The sequence below is a fragment of the Gadus morhua genome, chromosome 11 (assembly GCF_902167405.1).
Source record: "Gadus morhua chromosome 11, gadMor3.0, whole genome shotgun sequence".
NCBI lineage: Eukaryota > Metazoa > Chordata > Actinopteri > Gadiformes > Gadidae > Gadus > Gadus morhua.
In genome coordinates, this window is record NC_044058.1 from 27,987,797 (window position 1) to 28,005,843 (window position 18,047).

Below are 18,047 nucleotides of genomic sequence, written 5' to 3' on the forward strand. Positions count from 1 at the left end.
GGATCCAACCTGTTGGCTTGGACCCCTAATAATAGGAAGAAAAATCCTTACAAAAACAATAGGGATCCAACCTGTTGGCTTGGACCCCTAATAATAATAAAAATCCTTACAAAAACAATAGGGATCCAATCCTGTTGGCTTGGACCCCTAATAAAAATCCTTACAAAAACAATAGGGATCCAACCTGTTGGCTTGGACCCCTAATAATAATAAAAAAAATCCTTACAAAAACAATAGGGATCCAACCTGTTGGCTTGGACCCCTAATAATAATCCTTACAAAAACAATAGGGATCCAACCTGTTGGCTTGGACCCCTAATAATCCTTACAAAAACAATAGGGATCCAACCTGTTGGCTTGGACCCCTAATAATAGGAAGAAAAATCCTTACAAAAACAATAGGGATCCAACCTGTTGGCTTGGACCCCTAATGAACACAACCTGAAATGACGAGAACGCAACGAGTAACAAGAATACAAGACAGCACAAACCTGGCACAAACGATAGAGACCATTTTGCCGCGATTTGAAGGTTGACGGTGGGCTGTGTTGCATAACAAGAGGGCAAAATTAAGTTGTATTAATTACTTAAAAAGTATCAAAAACATTTATTTTTATCAGCACAAACCAGCAGCAGAGTTACATCACGTGAGAAAAATCAAACTGGAATATCTTTTAAACTGTAGTGGCACAAACATTTCTTTTGACTGCACAAACCAGCACAAACGTAGTACTAACGATAGAGACCATTTTGACACAATTTGAGCGTTCTAGGGGTGATGGTTGCATAACAAGTGGACTTCAGTGTTTGCGTTGTGTTTTTTATCGTTGTTAATTATTTTTACTTTTATGCGAATTGTTCCCGCGTTTAACTTTCAATTTGTGTGGTTGGCCAATCACAGCGCGAGAGGGAGGGGCTTGGCCCGCCACCGCTCCATATTTTTGGTGAAACTGCATAGTCTTGTGCGACTGCGTTTCGGCCGACCTTCCAGACGGAGCCGGCGTATCTGGTGCCCAAAACCGCACATTTCTGAGACCATGGGTGGTTTTTAACCTCTTCATTGAAGTTACAATCTGTCCTGAGAATGTGTGTGTTGGGACTAGGGTTGTCATCACCAGGGTTCGCGGGGAAATTTAAGATGAATGTAACCTGATACTAGGGGGCGGGGAAGCTCCGGGATCCCGGTGCCACACGCTCTCACCGGGTGGTGTGTTGACTTCATACACTTTCTTTCTCACCGGGTGGTGTCGTCATTAGAGAGCAATACACCATACGATCGAATCAACTGAACAATAACCATGAATAAAGGCAACATTTCAACGGTAAGTGGCCTACTACTCGCCATCGACAGCGTGATTGGGTATAATGGTTATAATGTAGTGTTGTTTTAATGTAGTTTAATGAGTCCATGTCCCATGGCGGGGTTTCGGTCCGAGTGGAAGGCTGTAGCGGTAGCCTACTCTGACTCCAGATCTCCGCTCATTTTTGTAATTTATAAAAATTAAAATATTCTTCGATCCTTAAAACGAACAACGAGCAGGCCTGCGTGAAAAAAGTGAAGTGAAGATATTGATTTAATTTGTTACATTTCTTCCCATGGCCCGCCGACGTTTATCCCCATATCTCCTAGCCTTTTGCACTTTATTGGGAAGTCTGTGACCAACATTGGTGTTGTTTATTAAAATGTATTAAATGTTAGGATTTGGATTAGGTTTTCTACTTGGGGTCCGTTCTGAGAGTTATTCAGAGTGGTTATTAGGATGTCTCTCTCAAGCAGGGGTCAGGTTAGTTTCGGTTTGTCATTAATGGACATCTCGAGTGTGACAGGTGAGGCCGGAGGCGACACAGGTGTGCGAAGCAGGTCACGTTTTCACTTCCCGAGAATACATTTTGTGAGCTCGAGTGTGGCGGGTGTGAAGCTTCCCCGGACCATATATGGCAGTTACCTGCATGGAGTTAAAATCAAATTAAAGCTACATTTAAATTGAAGCCTGTTTCAAAACCAGGGAGAGTAGGCCTACTTTTCTTTTCTAAAGTGTGTTTAAAACTAACTTTTGAGACTTGAATAAGAATACTTAAAAGTGATGGACGACAAGATTTAAAAGTCCCTACACACCTTCCGAATAAATTTCAATAAAAAAATATTAATATACACCTCAAAGTTGGCTGGTAGTCCAGTCTTGGAAAGACTCTGGTTGTAGGGGTACACCTCTTTGGCTGTGGCTTCATTCAGCCCCCCCCCCCCCCCCCCCCCCCCCCCCCCCCCCCCCCCCACACACACACACACACACACACACACACACACACACACACACACACACACACACACACACACACACACGTCAGTGTGTACAGTGATCAAAAAGTCACCAGCTAAGCTACCTAGCCTGGAGGCACGGAAAGAAAGACTTAACCCTGTGTGTGTGTGTGTGTGTGTGTGTGTGTGTGTGTGTGTGTGTGTGTGTGTGTGTGTGTGTGTGTGTTTAGGCTTGTGTGTGTGTGTTTTTCTCTGTGGCCCTCCCCCTCTGTGCAGCCCTGCCCACTCCTCCGCCGGGCACCAATCAAAAGGCTGAACTGCTGCGCCAAGGCTCCTGCCCTGAAGGCCTGTACCCGTCAGCGAGCCTGTGCTGCCTCAACTGCCCCGCTGGTAAGCCCCGCCTCCTCCAGGGTCCGAAAAGACCCCCCCCCCGACCCTGTCTGGCTGGCTGTTGTTTGTGTTTCTATATATATATATATGGATCGAACTGTGGATAGGAGAGCTTAATTCGCTTGAGGTGGTAAACAGTCTGGTTATGTTTTTAAACTGTTTATTCACCTGCCAGAAGAAGTATAGAAGGACTAGGCTACTTTATTTTGAGATGCCTTCTTTCCAAATAACTAGCTACCATTAGTGACTAGAATCATTTCATCACTTCTAGACTGAATTTAATTGATGCATTCCATAGTTACCAATAAATATACCAATAAATATTGAATATATATATATTTATTTTTTTAACCCAAAAAATATATTCGGAGCTAATTAAATAATACAGCCTAGTTACGCCACTGTTAGACACAACATAACAAAACGATTTGACTAAACTGAATCGATGAGTACAGCAACATTCAATAAAACTTTGACCACATTAGAGGAGCAGAGGTCAGATTAATGGGGATCATTTGAGTTACTTGATTGAAATGCCATCCTCCGTCCAATGCGTGTGTGTGTGTGTGTGTGTGTGTGTGTGTGTGTGTGTGTGTGTGTGTGTGTGTGTGTGTGTGTGTGTGTGTGTGTGTGTGTGTGTGTGTGTGTGTGTGTGTGTGTGTGTGTGTGTGTGTGTGTGTGTCAGGCGAACACCAGGTCTCCCCGTGCTCCAGCGACCGGGGGAGCAGTGTGTGCTCAAAGTGTCCCATGGGGACGTTCACGGATCACAGCAACGACCTGCACACCTGTCTCACCTGCACCCGGTGCCCCCCAGGTGAGGGGGTGACAGAGTGAACCACTGATAGGGGGGTGGAGGATTGTAAATGAGGGTCAAGTGAGACGGGATTATGAGCGACCGACAGGTGACATGGTGAATGGAAGCGACAGTGGGGGGGTTAGTGAGTGCAAGCTTAATGTGAATGAGTGAGGGGTTACTGTGAAGTAAGTACTATGAGTAACCCTTTCACCCATAAAGAGAATAGATCATATTATAAACTAGTAGAAGTAGAGTACAATCAAAAGAAAAAGTATAAAACCCCGGAGATGTGTTTGTGTTTGTGTCCCCCCAGACCAGGAAGAGGTGCAGCCCTGCTCCCCCACCAACAACACGATGTGCCGGTGTAAGCCCGGGTCCTTCTGCGCCCACGACCAGGCCTGCGAGGCGTGTCAGCGGTGCAGGAGGTGAGCCCAGGAGAGGAGAGTGTATGGGGTTTGGACTTGATCAATATCACCCATATTTAGCCTTTATTTCAAAAGCATATTTATTCTACTCTTGCAAACTCCTCCCAGCGTTCCCCTTCCCATTGGATACATTGTGGTTCTTTCTCTTAGCTGTAACGACGGAGAGACGCGGGTGAAGAGCTGCACTGCCCACTCCAACAGCGAATGCGCCAAGACCTCGACGCCCGGGACCCCAACGGAGGGGAGGTCTCCTGATTCAGGCTCAGCCCCCCTGGGTAAGCGGCACATAAACCCTCTTGTGCTATCGTTCTATCTGGCGTCTTACTCTTTTAGCACATGGTTGTATCCAACGCGTCTTAGTGCATCGGATCAACGCAGTAGGACTCTTAAAAGTCCCTTTACATAGTAGTCGTCGTAGTAGTAGTAGTAGTAGAGGTAGTTGTAGTATCCACTAAGATGGGTCTGCCACCTGTGCCATGGTTCATGAAAGGATCAGACCCCTAATTTGTATTCTCAGCGACACTGGGGTTTGTCCTGTGATTATCCCGTGGTGAAAAGGGTCTGTTTTCTGTAACTAAGGGTTTTTTAAATGGTAAATGGTCAATTAACTGCAATTCTATTGCGCTTTTTTAACCAGTGCTCGCTCAAAGCGCTTTACAATATTGCCTAACATTCACCCATTCATACACGCATTCACACACCGACAGCGATGTCAGCCAGGCGACAGCCAGCTCGTCTGGAGCAGTCAGGGGGAGATGTCTTTCTCAGGGACACCTCGACACTCGGCTAGGAGGAGCCGGGGATCGAACTAGCAACCCTCCAGCTACCAGCCAAACCGCTCTACCTCCTGGGCCATATGCATAGATTTTTAAAGCGTGTGTTGGTCCAATCAATCAGTGCTAGACTACATGATGAACTTGTTGACACTGAGCTCATGAACATCAGATGCACGCTCATGGTGGTCGTCTTATGTCTCCGTCTGCAGCGCCCTGGTGGATTCTGGGCGTTCTAGTGATCGCTGGTGTTGCTTTTTTTTGCTTCCTGGTCTACAAGAAAAGGAGACGTTGCTTGAAATGTAAGTTGAACACAGCAAGGCTAGAATAAGGCAATCTTTTATTATGTTAGAGTTGAGAAACTATACCCTAGTATTTTTAAAAAAGTAGTTTTTTGGTAGTTAGTTAGAGTGTAACACAAATGTAATTATTGCTGTCAAGAGTAATGTATTGCATTGGAGATGGGTTGAGGTTACTGCAAGGCATTGGCAAACCAAATCACCTTTTAAGGACTGATCTCCAGCAGGTTAACCTATTGGCGACATTACCTACTACTAAACTACACTATTACAACACGAATACTGTGGCCTGTTTATATTGCATTCCCCAAAAAATGTTGGACTAAAGATACCTTGTTACCTACATACTTTTAGTGAGCAGAAACATGTCCCCAACAAGTGATTGATAAGAGGTAAACAAATGCTCTTTGTCTCTCCCTCTCCCCAGGTCTGCCTAGCCTGTCACCTGGCCATTCTCAGCAGGTGAGTCATCAGACACACCCTTTCTGGTAAATCGTTTAAGTCCCGAGATTCTCTTTAATACATTAACACCTAGGGGGTTTCCAAAAAGGATTGGAATGAAGACGAGTAGGCCTACATTTTTTTCCTGTTAACCTTACCGAAGTTAGAAAGTTACAATTCATTCCAGGGGCATATTCTCTGTTGAGTGTGATAACATACTCTTACCGTGATTTGCAATTTGTCACTCGCTGTCTGATCAGGTTCTTCACTATGTCACTGTGGTGTATTTGTTATTTTTAATGCATACTTGATTCCGAAGATGATGTGGCTGCACTGGATAGACTTATGAGAGGACGCCTGTGATTGGCCGCTGCACTCATAGACTAATGAGAGGACGCCTGTAATTGGCCGCTGCATTCATAGACTGATAAGAGGATGCCTGTGTTTGGCAGCTTCACTCATAGACTGACAAGGCTGCATCTTGCTCGTTCTTGCTAGGAGGCCAAAAGGCATGGACCCCTCGAGATCGCGCAGAACGCCCATAACGTGTTGGTGGAAATCCCCCTGCTGCCCCCTGAAAAGTCCAGAAGTGACGGCTCGGTCGATGAAGAAGACCCTGGTCTGGGCAGCAGCAGCTCTGAGACCAGCCTCACGGTCGAACGCACCTCGACGCCCTCTCCACAGACCCCAGCGGGCTGGACCACCAGCCCACCCAATGCGAGGGTGAGCACATCGCCGGATTCGGCATGCTGGAGCTAACACTACCCGTTAATCCTATCCTTCCTCTTCTTCACTTCCAAGTGATTCAAATCGACGTAGCCTGGTGTCAAGGGGCTGATAGTTGGCTGATCTGATCCCACTCCTCAACACAACATCTTTTCACCCATGACCTACTAACCCACCTACTACCACGTGGCCTAATGTGGTCCGAGCTTTGAATCAAATCTTGTGAATGTGGTTGAGGGTCGTCTATTGCATGCATGAAATTCCTAAGTGCTGCACGGTTGTGGCTTGTGCATGGTTTGTTGCCTGTTTTGCTCTAGATGTTTGGCTTATGGGGTTCATTGAAGCTGGAGAGTTATGGTTTTGAAGAAGGGCTAATTGATGGAAAAGACTGAAGGCCAAAATATACATCTGCGTTGAACTGCCCACATGGATCTCCAAGCCGGTGCTTGAATAAAACGGTTTTGAAATCTGGTGATGTGAACCACCTCGACCAGTCTCTCAAAAACAGAAGAGAAACAGGAGTGGGCTGGTGGCCTGATTGGTTTGACCCGGCTACGGTGAAGAGCGTGTGACGTAGACCTCCAGTGGCCGTTTGACGCAGAAATATAATTTAGACTACAGAGGGCGACTGGTGACTGCGAGCCACTCTGAGTCAGGGAGAAGCTAGCTGTGTGAGCACGGGACAAAAGCAAGGATTGTTCTGATTTGTGTTTTCCTTGTATTTCTATTCTAGAATGATGACGATTCACTGCTAGTTCCTTTAAATGGTAAGATTTTTATTTTTTCTGGGTTCTGAATACATCCAGCGATACTTTATACTGGGTACTGAATGCATCCAGCTGTACTTAATACTGGGTACTGAATACATCCAGCTGTACTTCACTGAAACCATCCAACAATTTTCCCTTCTGTGTTCAGGTGATGTGTCTCTAAGGCACTGCTTTGAGTATTTTGACGATGACATGGTTTCCAAGGTTCACAAGAGGTTCTTCCGGAAATTGCATCTCAGCGAAAAAGTTATCGACAGAGCAATCAACAACGTAAACAACGAGGACTGCGTCTATGAGCTGCTGGGCGTTTGGCTCGAGAGGGAAGGCCAAGAAGCTAAACTCCACCACCTGCTGCAAAAGCTTAGGGACTTGGATCAGAACCGGACGGCAGACTCAATCGTTACAAAGGCCATCGCTAACGGGCACTATAAAAGATGGGTGATTCCACAACCATCGTGTTCGGGCAAAGGCGATGAGTGAATCAGACCTGGGGGGTCTTGCTTGGGGACTTTCTTGGGCTTTTCTGCAACTCTTTAAGAAAAATAAAATAAAGGTCCAACTGCATAAATGTGGTGAGGGGGAAATTCCAAGAGGACCAAGTCCATCGGAACAAACCCGGGTTGATGGGGATTCTATTTTTCCTGTGTCCACTGCTGTTTTGGTGTAATATATCTGAACAGTGGTGAACATAAAACGTTTACTTACTTGTGACATGAAGTCAAAAGGTTCTCAGGGTCACGCGGTGGCAACCTACTAGCCTTCAAGCTGTGTGGTGTCAATCGGCCGTAGTGAATGATGTTGGTCTTCCGCGTTATGTAGGAAAAATGAACCAATGTTGTGAAACAAAAATAGTGTAGTTGTAAACTCATTATGATTGTAGGCTCTATGATTGTAGGCCTGTTCGAAGTTCTAGAAATGGACCGAACGCCCGGGCTACCCTGACCTCAGGGAATGTCCACCGAGCGCAGTACTGGGTGTGTGCCAGAATGGCACACCGCACTGCTCACTCAAGAAAAGATATACATCTAAGTGTATCTATATTATCCTATATAGATACAGAGACGGATAACTTAAATCCTAGCTCTAGTTAGATGTATAAATAAAAAAAACAGCCTTTCTAAGCACTCTTAAAGCCCTAACCATGGGCATGGGTGTGAGTTTGAGTCCCTCCGGTACTTAAACTCGAAGGTACTTGCGAAGTGCTGGCTTCTAATGGGTTCTTACCCATCAGCCAAGTCGACGCAGAATAGAGTCTTGAGCCCTTGAATGACGACTCTGGGGTAGCCCCACTAGGGGTCCCAGAGCGTGGGTGAACAAGACGAGCAAGGTGAAGTGAAATCGGTTTCCTCAGGAAACTTTTTGAGCTCACCTGCCTCACAAGAGGATGCATTCGAGCAAAACAAATATTGATACATTTGATATTTATTGTACTTATTTCACATTATGTGTATTTATATAGGGCAACAATGATCAAATGTTTAGAAATATTTATTTTTGTAATGTTTTGTGCAGAATCGATGTAATACAGCTTCCGGACATTCTTTGTCCTTGTTGTTGTAGCCTTATTGATACTTTTTTACACGAAATGAGTATTAATTTGAGATGAATTTGGTACAATTGGGCTCATGTTTGAGTTCATACTGTGTCCATTCCTGTTCACTCCGATCTCATTCTTTGTTCGATTTTTATCAAATGAGAATGAACTAAGGCACCTTGTTGAATGATTAAACATTTCTAAATGTCAACCTAACATGAAGAAATGGAAATGTTCAAACGCAAGCTCCGTAAGACAGATGTGCAATCCAGCACATCCCTCTGCAGTCAATGTTACAACTTGCAATCACTACCCTGTGAACTGTGTTGGGAAAAAACACCTTTTCACACCTTTCTCTCTTTTCAAACTTTTATTTTTTCTTATTTCTCTCATCAAACACGTGCTGTTTTTTCTCAAATCAAACGCTGTTGGATAACATCTTAAATAAAGTTTTTTTCAGCAATGTGTTCTTGTATGTCACATTATTGTTAAGGGCGGCTGCATGCTCCTCTGACATTAAACCAACTTGTGTTAAATCACTTCCCACGTAGAACCGTCGTGTTGTAAACTCTACAGAGCGCTGTCCGGCCATTGAACCTTGGCCCTGGCTTCAGACTGCTTCCTTTCTTAGTAAATGTTCTACAGAATTATTCTGATGCCATGTCAGTGTATTGCCACTGCTATTTCATTCTGAAAAGCGTGCTCACACTAAAGAACGTTATGTATTGTGTATAGCGTAGGCATGGAGGCCTACTCCTCGTTGCTCAAACTTGAACCAAAATTAAAATTTTCGATGGAAGGGGGGAGGGGGGAATGTGGCTCAGGAGGTAGAGCGGGTTGGCTGGTAACCGGAAGGATGCTGGTTCGATCCCCCTCTACTCCTAGCTGAGTGTCGAGGTGTCCCTGAGAAAGACCCCCAAGCAAGGCACTCTGGCAGACGGGCGTAGGATCGCCGAAGGGGCTCCGAGGAGGTAGTGATTGAGTGATGGATAGAGAAGGGGGTTCCTAATTCAAACACGGTCGATTCTCCTCTCCACGATGCGGCGGTGGACAGCCTGAGCAACCGCCATGGGATGTAGACGCGAGATTTTGTTGCTAATTGCATTGCTTTTAAATGTTTTCCTGCCCAGGGAACACCGATTCAGATTAGCTGTCTCTCTGGCCAAACTGGCGTCCTGCTAAATAAACTCAGAAAATAAACCAAACCCTTGATGGTTCTGCTGCTCGTGGCAAATCCAGGACGCAAACACTTTCTAGGCCTGCTCTACACCAAATGTGTCAGCTAATAAACACCTTCCTCGGAGGGGAACACGGATGAAGACGAAGGCACGCAGAGGGCGATCCACAACTCCGGCTGGTGTGTGTGTGTGTGTGTGTGTGTGTGTGTGTGTGTGTGTGTGTGTGTGTGTGCGCGCTACTGAAAAAGGGCTGCTTGACTTTCTTAGGAGCCCTACTAATTAATCTGAACCGTGGCAATAAACGCAGCATGTGCCGTCGAACAGCAAATGATCAGTCATATCCGGTGATTCCGGAACGTAATTGTGATATTTTGTCCTGAAATAGCCCCCTGATTAATGACACCAATGATAAGGTGTAACATCTGGCGGCAAGCTGTGCCACTGGTATTCTCTACGGGGAAAAGTGATTTATGAGAGTCATCAGAATCGACAGGTGAAAAACGATCCTAATTTGAATATTCTGCATTAATAGCCTGCAATTGAACATAAGAGGAAACATGAAATAATATATTAGCCTGAAACAGCCATCGCAATTTGGATGTTAAGAAATAAAATGTGTTTGAAAGAGCTTTGCAAAAGAAAGATGGCCTTTTTAAACATTAGATTTGGAAATATTTTCAGATATGTAATCAACATTGTCCATAGGGAAAACTAGTAGGTCATTGATCAACAGCATTCATGGAAATAAAACCCAGTTAAAAAATGTATGGACTATACTGCGACTAAGGAAGGTTAAAGTGAAGGCCATCTTCTAACGTCAAATACCGCTATCACTTCTGTCTGAGGGGGGAGCCGGTTGACAGAATACCGGTTAAAAGTCCTGACATCGAACCCCAAGACACAACATTAAATGGACGAAAAAAATAGGATTTAATTCATTTTCGGATTAGCAATGTAAATCTGGAGAGACAATAACGAGAGTGACATGCGCAGAGGATCCCAGGTGAGGGTGGTACAGGGACCCGCGAGTGCTCCAGGTATGAACTAACAGAAGTCATTACCAGGAGGACTACATATCCCAGAACATGGAATTCTCTGGTGAACTACACGAGGGCATCAGCAGGACTACATATCCCAGACCGCGGAAGTATCCGGGGTAAACACTCTTTCTCGGTTCAATGTTTTGTAAGTTGCAAGTCACGCGGATGACCGGATGACTGTTTTGTTTGACCCTTTCTACGCTTCGGGATCTTCTGAATGAGGTACCTTGCAATGAAACTTGTACTCGACTTTGTAAAGTTAAGAGAACAATAACGTGACGTAACGTTAGGATAATACAACAGGTTAATATACCTGCCAAACCTGTCCCTCGTTAATAAAAAAAAATGTAATAATGTAATTTGTTTTTTAATACTTAACGCATGTTGATGAACGTTTATTTAATTAAATTAATTCTGTATACTATAAGTGTTGCCTCTCCCCAGAGGTCCCCTGGGTGCAGCAGACACTGCAGGTGGTTCCTCCGCTGACCCCCCGCTAGGCTCCGACTTCCCACTGACGCGCCTCCAGCTGCTCACACAACAATGGAGAAGTGAGGCCCCCGCTGAACGCAATACAGAAGTGAAATCGATCCCCACAGTAGGTACCAGACATCATCGGGTCACATGGGAGTACACCCACATCACCTTCTCTTAGTGTAGGGTTGGTTTTTAGATTTTTCTGTTATATACGGTGGGACATTGGCTGAAGTGGAAGGGAACCTAAAAAAGTAAGTAACTCACTGGATATTTAATTGAATGTATACGACAAAGAAAATAAGCAAAGTTAAAGGTATTACATTATGGGATAAAGTGTGACTGTAGTTTGCTTATATGTAAAGATACATGTAGAAGCAATATTTTACTTAATACTTAATAACTTTTAACTCATTGTTTCCCTTACTATCATTAACTGATTTTAATTGAGAATGAAATATCATTACATTGATGGGTTTAGTGTTGTCTAGCATAGAGCTGGGTTGTTAAGGAAATACAATGTGTACTCATGTGCTATCTTTCAATGTTGTATATCAGGTCGTTTTCAGCAAATAAAGCTTCCATCACATCATTTCGATTTCAAAGCATTTATATGAAAATCCTCTTTTGTAAGGCTGTGTGATGACGGTGTGCAGAAGTGGGTGTCACAAAAAACACAAATACAGGTTATGGGCATTAGTCCTAAGTTAAATATAGTTCTGCCTTCCAGTTTCTATGTCTCTCATCCTCTATGTCTGTCATAGGGCTGGGCGATATGGACAAAATCTTATATCACGATATGAGTAATTTTATATCACGATATGGATATATATCACGATATGGTATTTTTGAAGTAAATTAAAATAATAAATGGCTTAAAATAACCATACTTCACATTTGATCCGTTTTTTCTTTTATTTTGAACTTGAATTTCCATGCTTACAAAGGAGTAAGTAGCGAACAATCTGTCATTAACTGCAGTGTCATATAGTGCAAACATCTTGTAAACATTGAACTGTTTTTTCCATACAAATAACATTTTTTTTTAAAGGTGTGCTTCACACCTGCCTGGCTGTCAGTCAGTGCAGTGTAATATAAAATAGAAATCACAGCATCACACAAATATTTTAAATACTAATTATACACTTATAAAATAAAGTTATGTGCTGTACAAATAGCTGGTGGCAAAAATAGAACTGTTTCTTCAATACAAATGAGATTTTTTTCAAGTTAACAGGTGAGTCTCACACCTGCCTTGCTTCAGTCAGTGCAATATAATTTATTTTTTTTATAATACCTTTCTCGGTATAAACGATATGGCCAAATCTCTCCCGGTAGACACTTTCATATCGTCCACGGTATGATATCGTCATATCGCCCAGCCCTAGTCTGTCACACCAGCAGCCATTTTGACTCGGCTTTAAATGTTGATGCTCCGCCTCCTCTTGACATAGAATAGAGGCTCTGTAATTCTGCTGGAACTAGTTTCACATGAAACCCCTTGTGACAACACACAACCCTAACCAACGACATTTTCTATACACCAAATACACAAACACACAAAATCCTAGTAAGAGTCAAACGCACACCTTTGTCTCCACACCTGAGGGATCATCACATCGTCTGTGTCGTCCCCCCGTCCCCCCCAGGTCGCCATGAGGTCATCCGTCCCCCTCTACCTGTGCCTCCTGCTGTGTGCGTGTCTGGGCGTGGCCTGTGTGGCGGGCGTGTGCGTGTGGAACAGCCAATGGCACGGCGGGTTCGCCTGGGACGACTCCGGCCTCAAGTTCAACTGGCACCCGGTGCTCATGGTGTCCGGTCTGGTGGTGGTGTACGGCTTCGGTGAGTACGGCCCCCCTCGGTGTGGGGGGAGAGGGGTCTGGTGGTGGTGTACGGCTTCGGTGAGTACGGCCCCCCTCGGTGTTGGGGGAGAGGGGTCTGGTGGTGGTGTACGGCTTACACTGAACAGAAATAGTATATACTTAGTATTCGGTCTTCCAAAGTGTACTTTAGCTGTGACTGTCGTAAATTCATTCAGTCATGTTATTTTGCATTGAATGCAAAGTAACATGTAAATCTGAGACGTAAAGTCAGGAGGTGGAACTAAACCGATGTTGTTGTGATGTCACCTGCCGGTTGAAGTGAATGATAGCATCAGCTCAGTGAGTCACGGGTTATGACGCCATTCAGTGTTTCTGGTGGGTTCAAATTGGTGATAAAGGATAATCATCAACCAGTATATGCTGCTGTAGCCTTCCTGTGTGATTCCCTGACCAACAGTAGGTAAGTGTGTCAATATGTCACGGGAATACGCACTTTTCGGGATGACCCCATCTTCTGCTGTCTGAACGATTGTGTGACCCCAGCTTCTATCTTTGTGGCGCGTCTGCCTCCACTCCACACATAGGTTTGAACCTACTGCTGACCCTAATATCAACATATGCAAACTCAAAATCAAAATAAATGCAGAGCAGTAGTTTGCTCACGGCTAAGAGACATTTAAACCATTTTAATTAATTTATTGTGATAAGAAATGTATCATGAAATATCTGCAGTGGAAAAAAAATGACAAGTTATCAGCTAAAAAAAATACTTCCTCACCATAAAAGCTGTCAATTTAAAAGTAGAAATTAAAGGAGATGGCTCCTCTTCATGTTGATGCCCTTAGACATCATCGCCAACAGCAACAAATAAATAAACCCTTTGAAGTGTAATGGACGGCTGTAGAAAACGACTAACGAAATCTCCCTCAAGTCAAAGTAAAACTGTTTCCAGTCCGGAAAAATGAGGCCCAATCCCATTTCTACCCCTTACCCCTTCAAAACAAGGGGGAGGGGTAAGGGGAAGGGGTAAGGGGTAGAAATGGGATTGGGCCTGACTGTGCCGCCTGCAGAACGTTCATGAGCCCTTCTGCAACGGAGCCAGGAGAACGAATGTTCTGACTGTAGAACATCCATGAGCCCCACTGGAGCCGGGTCAGGAAAACGACCCCACCGTACTCGTCTCCAGTGGGGCTCATGACCGTCCTGCAGACAGCACATGTTCTGACTGCAGGACATCCATGCTCTCTACTGGACCCCGAGTCAGGAGAACGCCTCTTGGGTCCACAGGGGCGGTGCTGTACCGCGTCCCCCTCACCTGGGGGGGGGACAAGCTGCCCTGGAAGCTGGCCCACGCCGGCGCGATGCTGCTGGCGCTGGTCCTGGCCGTGGTGGGGCTGTGCGCCGTGTTCCAGAACCACGCCACCAACCACATCCCCCCCCTCTACTCGCTCCACAGCTGGGTGGGCATCTGCAGCGTGTTCCTGTTCGCCACACAGGTGGGCCCCCGGTTTGGGACAGACTCAACCTCTCCCCAAATACTTGATGTACGCTCTTATTGTACGTCGTACAACCTCGCACTTACAATTTTTCCTTAGCATTGTGTAGCACCTTATCCTAGCTGTCTTTGTTGTAAACGGGAATTGGGTTAACCTAGCGATTGTTAGTGCTTGCCACTTGTTTCTATGAACATCCTTACTGTACCGACAGCGACATGTTGCTTCTCTTTCTTCTGACAAATGTACCTGTAATTCTAAATGTATTTATATCTTTCTGTCCGTCTGTCCATCTATCTGTCTGTCCGCCCATCGGTCTGTCCCTACTGTTGGTCTATCTGTGTTGTCTGCATGTCGCTGTCGGTCCCTGTCTGTCTGTTGTCTCCATCCCCCCCTTCCTCCCCTCCCTTCCCTCCATCCGTCTCCCTCCCTCCCTCCCTCCCCCCTCCACCCCTCCCTCCCCTCCCCCCTCCCTCCCTCCCCCCTCTCCCCTCCCTCCCTCCCCCCTCCCCCTCTCCCCTCCCTCCCCTCCCCCCCCCCCCTCCTCCAGTGGGCGGTGGGTGTGGGGGCCTTCCTGTTGCCCTGCTCCCCGGTGGCGCTGCGTGTCCTCCTGAAGCCGCTCCACGTGTGGCTGGGCGCCTCCATCCTGACCCTCAGCATCGCCGCCTGCGTCTCCGGCATCAACGAGAAGCTCATCTTCGCTCTGTTGAGTACCTTCCAGCGCTGCTGAAGAGCTCTCTAGGAGGACGTCTGTACAGAGACGTATGCAGCCTCTTTCCCCGTAACAGACCCTTAAAAGTCTTTAAGGGGCTGTTACGGGGAAAAGACACTTAAAGGTCTATAAGGGTCTGAAAAGAGGCTGGATTCTTATCATGATTAATAATTTCTTGATTGTTAACTAAAAGAAATTATGATAAAAAATATATAAATCATATGCAAAATACCAACAATAACGTAAGGATATCATAAAGTCATATAGAACAATAATAATATATCAATAAAATATGATTTCACTATACGTGTACCTTCAGCCATCAATAATTAACAGGGACGAATGAGCATTATATATCTTTTAAGTAATTTCTCCTCGTCTTTCCCCACTGAAAGCAAAGGGACGGTGAACGGGACCCTGCCGTACAGCGCCCTGCCACCGGAGGCAGTGTTCGCCAACTCCCTCGGAGCTCTGATCGTCGTCTTCGGACTAGTGGTCCTGAGGATTCTGTCCAATCGCAGCTGGGAGAGGCCGGAGCCCGGCGGGCAGGACACGGCGTACCGGGTGAGGGCATCCCCGCAATCAATCTGCGCTTTACAGCTAGGATTTATCGGTTTAATGGGGTAGTTTAACCTGGTGAGTTATGGAAGGGGACCTGTTATGAATTCTGCCCCTCGTTTCACAGCCGTTGCTTCAGGAAGAGAACGAATGAAGGACCAAACAGAAGATCATCAACATGCACTCCTCGCTTCACTTGCACTCTCAGGGTGAATTTCCTTTCCAAAGTTTTTCGCTGCTAATGAATGTGCTGTAATCTATTCAGGTCTGGGCGCTGAGCTGTACATACTTAAACGAAGAAATAGTTAAATCTTTAAAAAAAAGTCAGTCATATTTGTATGTCATTTGTGATCGAGCAACGCCGTTTCTTTTGCCAAACATGAATAAAAAATACCTGTGCTTGAATCAATAGTGTGACATTGAAGTCCTTTTATCAGCTGTTTGATATAAGAGAAGCGAGCACATCTGCTGCGTATCAGGGCCCTCCCAGCGTCGGTTTGTGACACCGAGCGACGGCCCAAGTCACATCTAATCAGAACACGGGGAACGCTACAAAGCCTGCTAGTGCAATGTTCTCAGCTCTGTGATCCACTGCCATGCCGACCCCCCCCCCCCCTCTCCGTTTCTCCTCGCCGCCACCCTCCTCTCCGTGCTAATCCAGAGCCGCACAGACGGACGGATCGCCCCTCCGGGACACCGCATTAAAGATTCTGTCAAAAAGTCTCTTGTTCAGCGGTGCAGTGTGGGGTTGACACCAGGCGTCTGTGCGGCTGAGCTCGCAGAGAGAAGACGGCTTTCATCCGCCACCCAAAGCACCAATGAAATCAAGCTTTTCTTGTCCTCTGTGTTTTACTGGCTTCTGACAGACATTATTTTCCGTGGTTGTAAAACGTTGATCTCCGTGATGGATGTGTGCCTTCGCCGCATCAATCGGATGACATATTTCATCCTGGCCGAGACTGACTGGTGTTTGGCAGCGTTTTGAGGACGTAATTAATGTCAGGCTCCAATGTGTTGGGAGTAAATCAGGGGAGATGTGATGGGCTGTGATGGGCTGTGATGGACGGCGCTGGGGTTTGGTGTCACTGGCACATCATGAGGTTATCAACGACTCAGCCCTCTGGACAACACGGACGCACCGGTGTTATCGATGGAGAGACGACGGAAGACTGGATTTGATCTCATGATGTTCTTTTGCTTATTACAACAGGAAATTTTCTTTCTTCCCCGGGGCGAACAGCTAAGTGTGGCTAAGAGCGGGATGAGGTGGGACAGGAGAGAGTAGGACTTCAGTGGTGTCCGGATTAATGTGGTCGTGGTGAAGGCCCCAGAGTGACCCCGAATGTACACGACGATGTGAAGAGTGGAAACGACAAAAACGACGTGTTTTAAGAGTTAAGTTATATTCTAAGACATTTTAAATATTGCAATGGATATCCAAAAGTCCAAAAGTGGTTATGTGCTAAGTTGTGTTCTTATTCAAATTGTGCTCTACATTTACATTCAGGGCACTTTGTAGATGCTTTATCCAAAGTGACTTACAATAAGTACATTTGTCAGAAGAAAGAGATACAACAATATATTGCTGTCGGTACAGTTAGGATGCTCATAGAACCAAGTGCCAAGCAGCAAAAAATCGCTGGTTAACCCCTATCAATTGTTAGTGCCTGGCTAAATAGTGTTTAAAAAATGGTGTAATCCAGGTTTTTTAGCATGTTTGTTGTCTTTACATGTAGCTCTCAAACCCACACAGAGAAAAATCCTATAAACTGATTTATAGGATACCCTGAACGAATAGAGCAGCATGTGTGGCCGAATCCCGAGACCCGACGCTGTGCCATGAGCCGGGCACATTAAAGAGGACCCAGGCCCTGACACCAAACTGCGTGTTAATTGCAGAGTTTGGCAGCCGTCTCTACAAGCGGTGACATGAGGCGTGTGGGCTACCATTATTATCTTTTTTAAACTCAAATTAAAAATATATAACGCATCAATGTTAATGATATTATACTTAAATGTGGGTGTAGATATCCCAGGAACATTTACTATGTTAATCAGGAATCCCCTAGGAGTCCTGATTAACACTGAGACACACAAATGATTTAACACATCAAAACACAGCTGTATGTGTACGCACGTCCAACACACACCCTAGATCGATTGGACAGTCGTTAGACGGGTGGTTAGAATCTCCCTGTGTGTATACTTAGACCTACTGTAGCCGCTGGCCAGACTGTGCTTTCTATACTTGAATAAACGGTAAACTCGACTGAAGCCTCATTCTTGAAAAGATCACGGCAGGTACCTCATCCCAGTACCTCATCCCAGTAGCCTACCTCATCCCAGTACCTCATCCCA

At 45.5% G+C, this 18,047-nt stretch overlaps 2 protein-coding genes across 5 annotated transcripts; both read left to right on the plus strand.

The window, feature by feature from the left end:
* The first annotated feature begins 790 nt into the window (after positions 1 to 790).
* On the plus strand, positions 791 to 8,915 carry LOC115554522 (tumor necrosis factor receptor superfamily member 10B). Of its 2 annotated transcripts, XM_030371304.1 has the most exons (10): positions 791 to 1,322; positions 2,488 to 2,647; positions 3,333 to 3,461; positions 3,757 to 3,868; positions 4,019 to 4,143; positions 4,854 to 4,943; positions 5,368 to 5,402; positions 5,880 to 6,104; positions 6,841 to 6,874; positions 7,026 to 8,915. In XM_030371304.1, the coding sequence occupies exons 1-10, from the start codon at positions 1,299 to 1,301 to the stop codon at positions 7,355 to 7,357; spliced, it is 1,266 nt and encodes a 421-aa protein (XP_030227164.1). In that variant the 5' UTR covers positions 791 to 1,298; the 3' UTR covers positions 7,358 to 8,915. The 2 variants fall into 2 exon arrangements, with proteins under 2 accessions (XP_030227164.1, XP_030227165.1); XM_030371305.1 differs by lacking the exon at positions 791 to 1,322 and having other exon boundaries at positions 2,346 to 2,647.
* A 1,798-nt stretch (positions 8,916 to 10,713) lies between these two features.
* cyb561a3a (cytochrome b561 family, member A3a) lies at positions 10,714 to 16,094 on the plus strand. Of its 3 annotated transcripts, none has more exons than XM_030371315.1 (7): positions 10,714 to 10,851; positions 11,074 to 11,227; positions 12,753 to 12,945; positions 14,214 to 14,422; positions 14,970 to 15,124; positions 15,527 to 15,695; positions 15,817 to 16,094. In XM_030371315.1, the coding sequence occupies exons 1-7, from the start codon at positions 10,847 to 10,849 to the stop codon at positions 15,841 to 15,843; spliced, it is 912 nt and encodes a 303-aa protein (XP_030227175.1). In that variant the 5' UTR covers positions 10,714 to 10,846; the 3' UTR covers positions 15,844 to 16,094. The 3 variants fall into 3 exon arrangements, with proteins under 3 accessions (XP_030227175.1, XP_030227176.1, XP_030227177.1); XM_030371316.1 differs by having other exon boundaries at positions 10,732 to 10,851; positions 11,058 to 11,227; XM_030371317.1 differs by lacking the exons at positions 10,714 to 10,851; positions 11,074 to 11,227 and adding an exon at positions 11,235 to 11,357.
* Positions 16,095 to 18,047: the final 1,953 nt, after the last annotated feature.

Bases quoted from the DNA above. Each gene is read 5' to 3' on its own strand.
- LOC115554522 (XM_030371304.1), top strand. From the start codon at position 1,299: ATGAATAAAGGCAACATTTCAACG. The intron at 4,944-5,367 runs GTAAGTTGAACA...CCCTCTCCCCAG, and splicing joins AAGGAGACGTTGCTTGAAAT to GTCTGCCTAGCCTGTCACCT. The intron at 6,875-7,025 runs GTAAGATTTTTA...TTCTGTGTTCAG, and splicing joins ACTGCTAGTTCCTTTAAATG to GTGATGTGTCTCTAAGGCAC.
- cyb561a3a (XM_030371315.1), top strand. The intron at 14,423-14,969 runs GTGGGCCCCCGG...CCCCTCCTCCAG, and splicing joins TGTTCCTGTTCGCCACACAG to TGGGCGGTGGGTGTGGGGGC. The intron at 15,696-15,816 runs GTGAGGGCATCC...CTCGTTTCACAG, and splicing joins GGCAGGACACGGCGTACCGG to CCGTTGCTTCAGGAAGAGAA.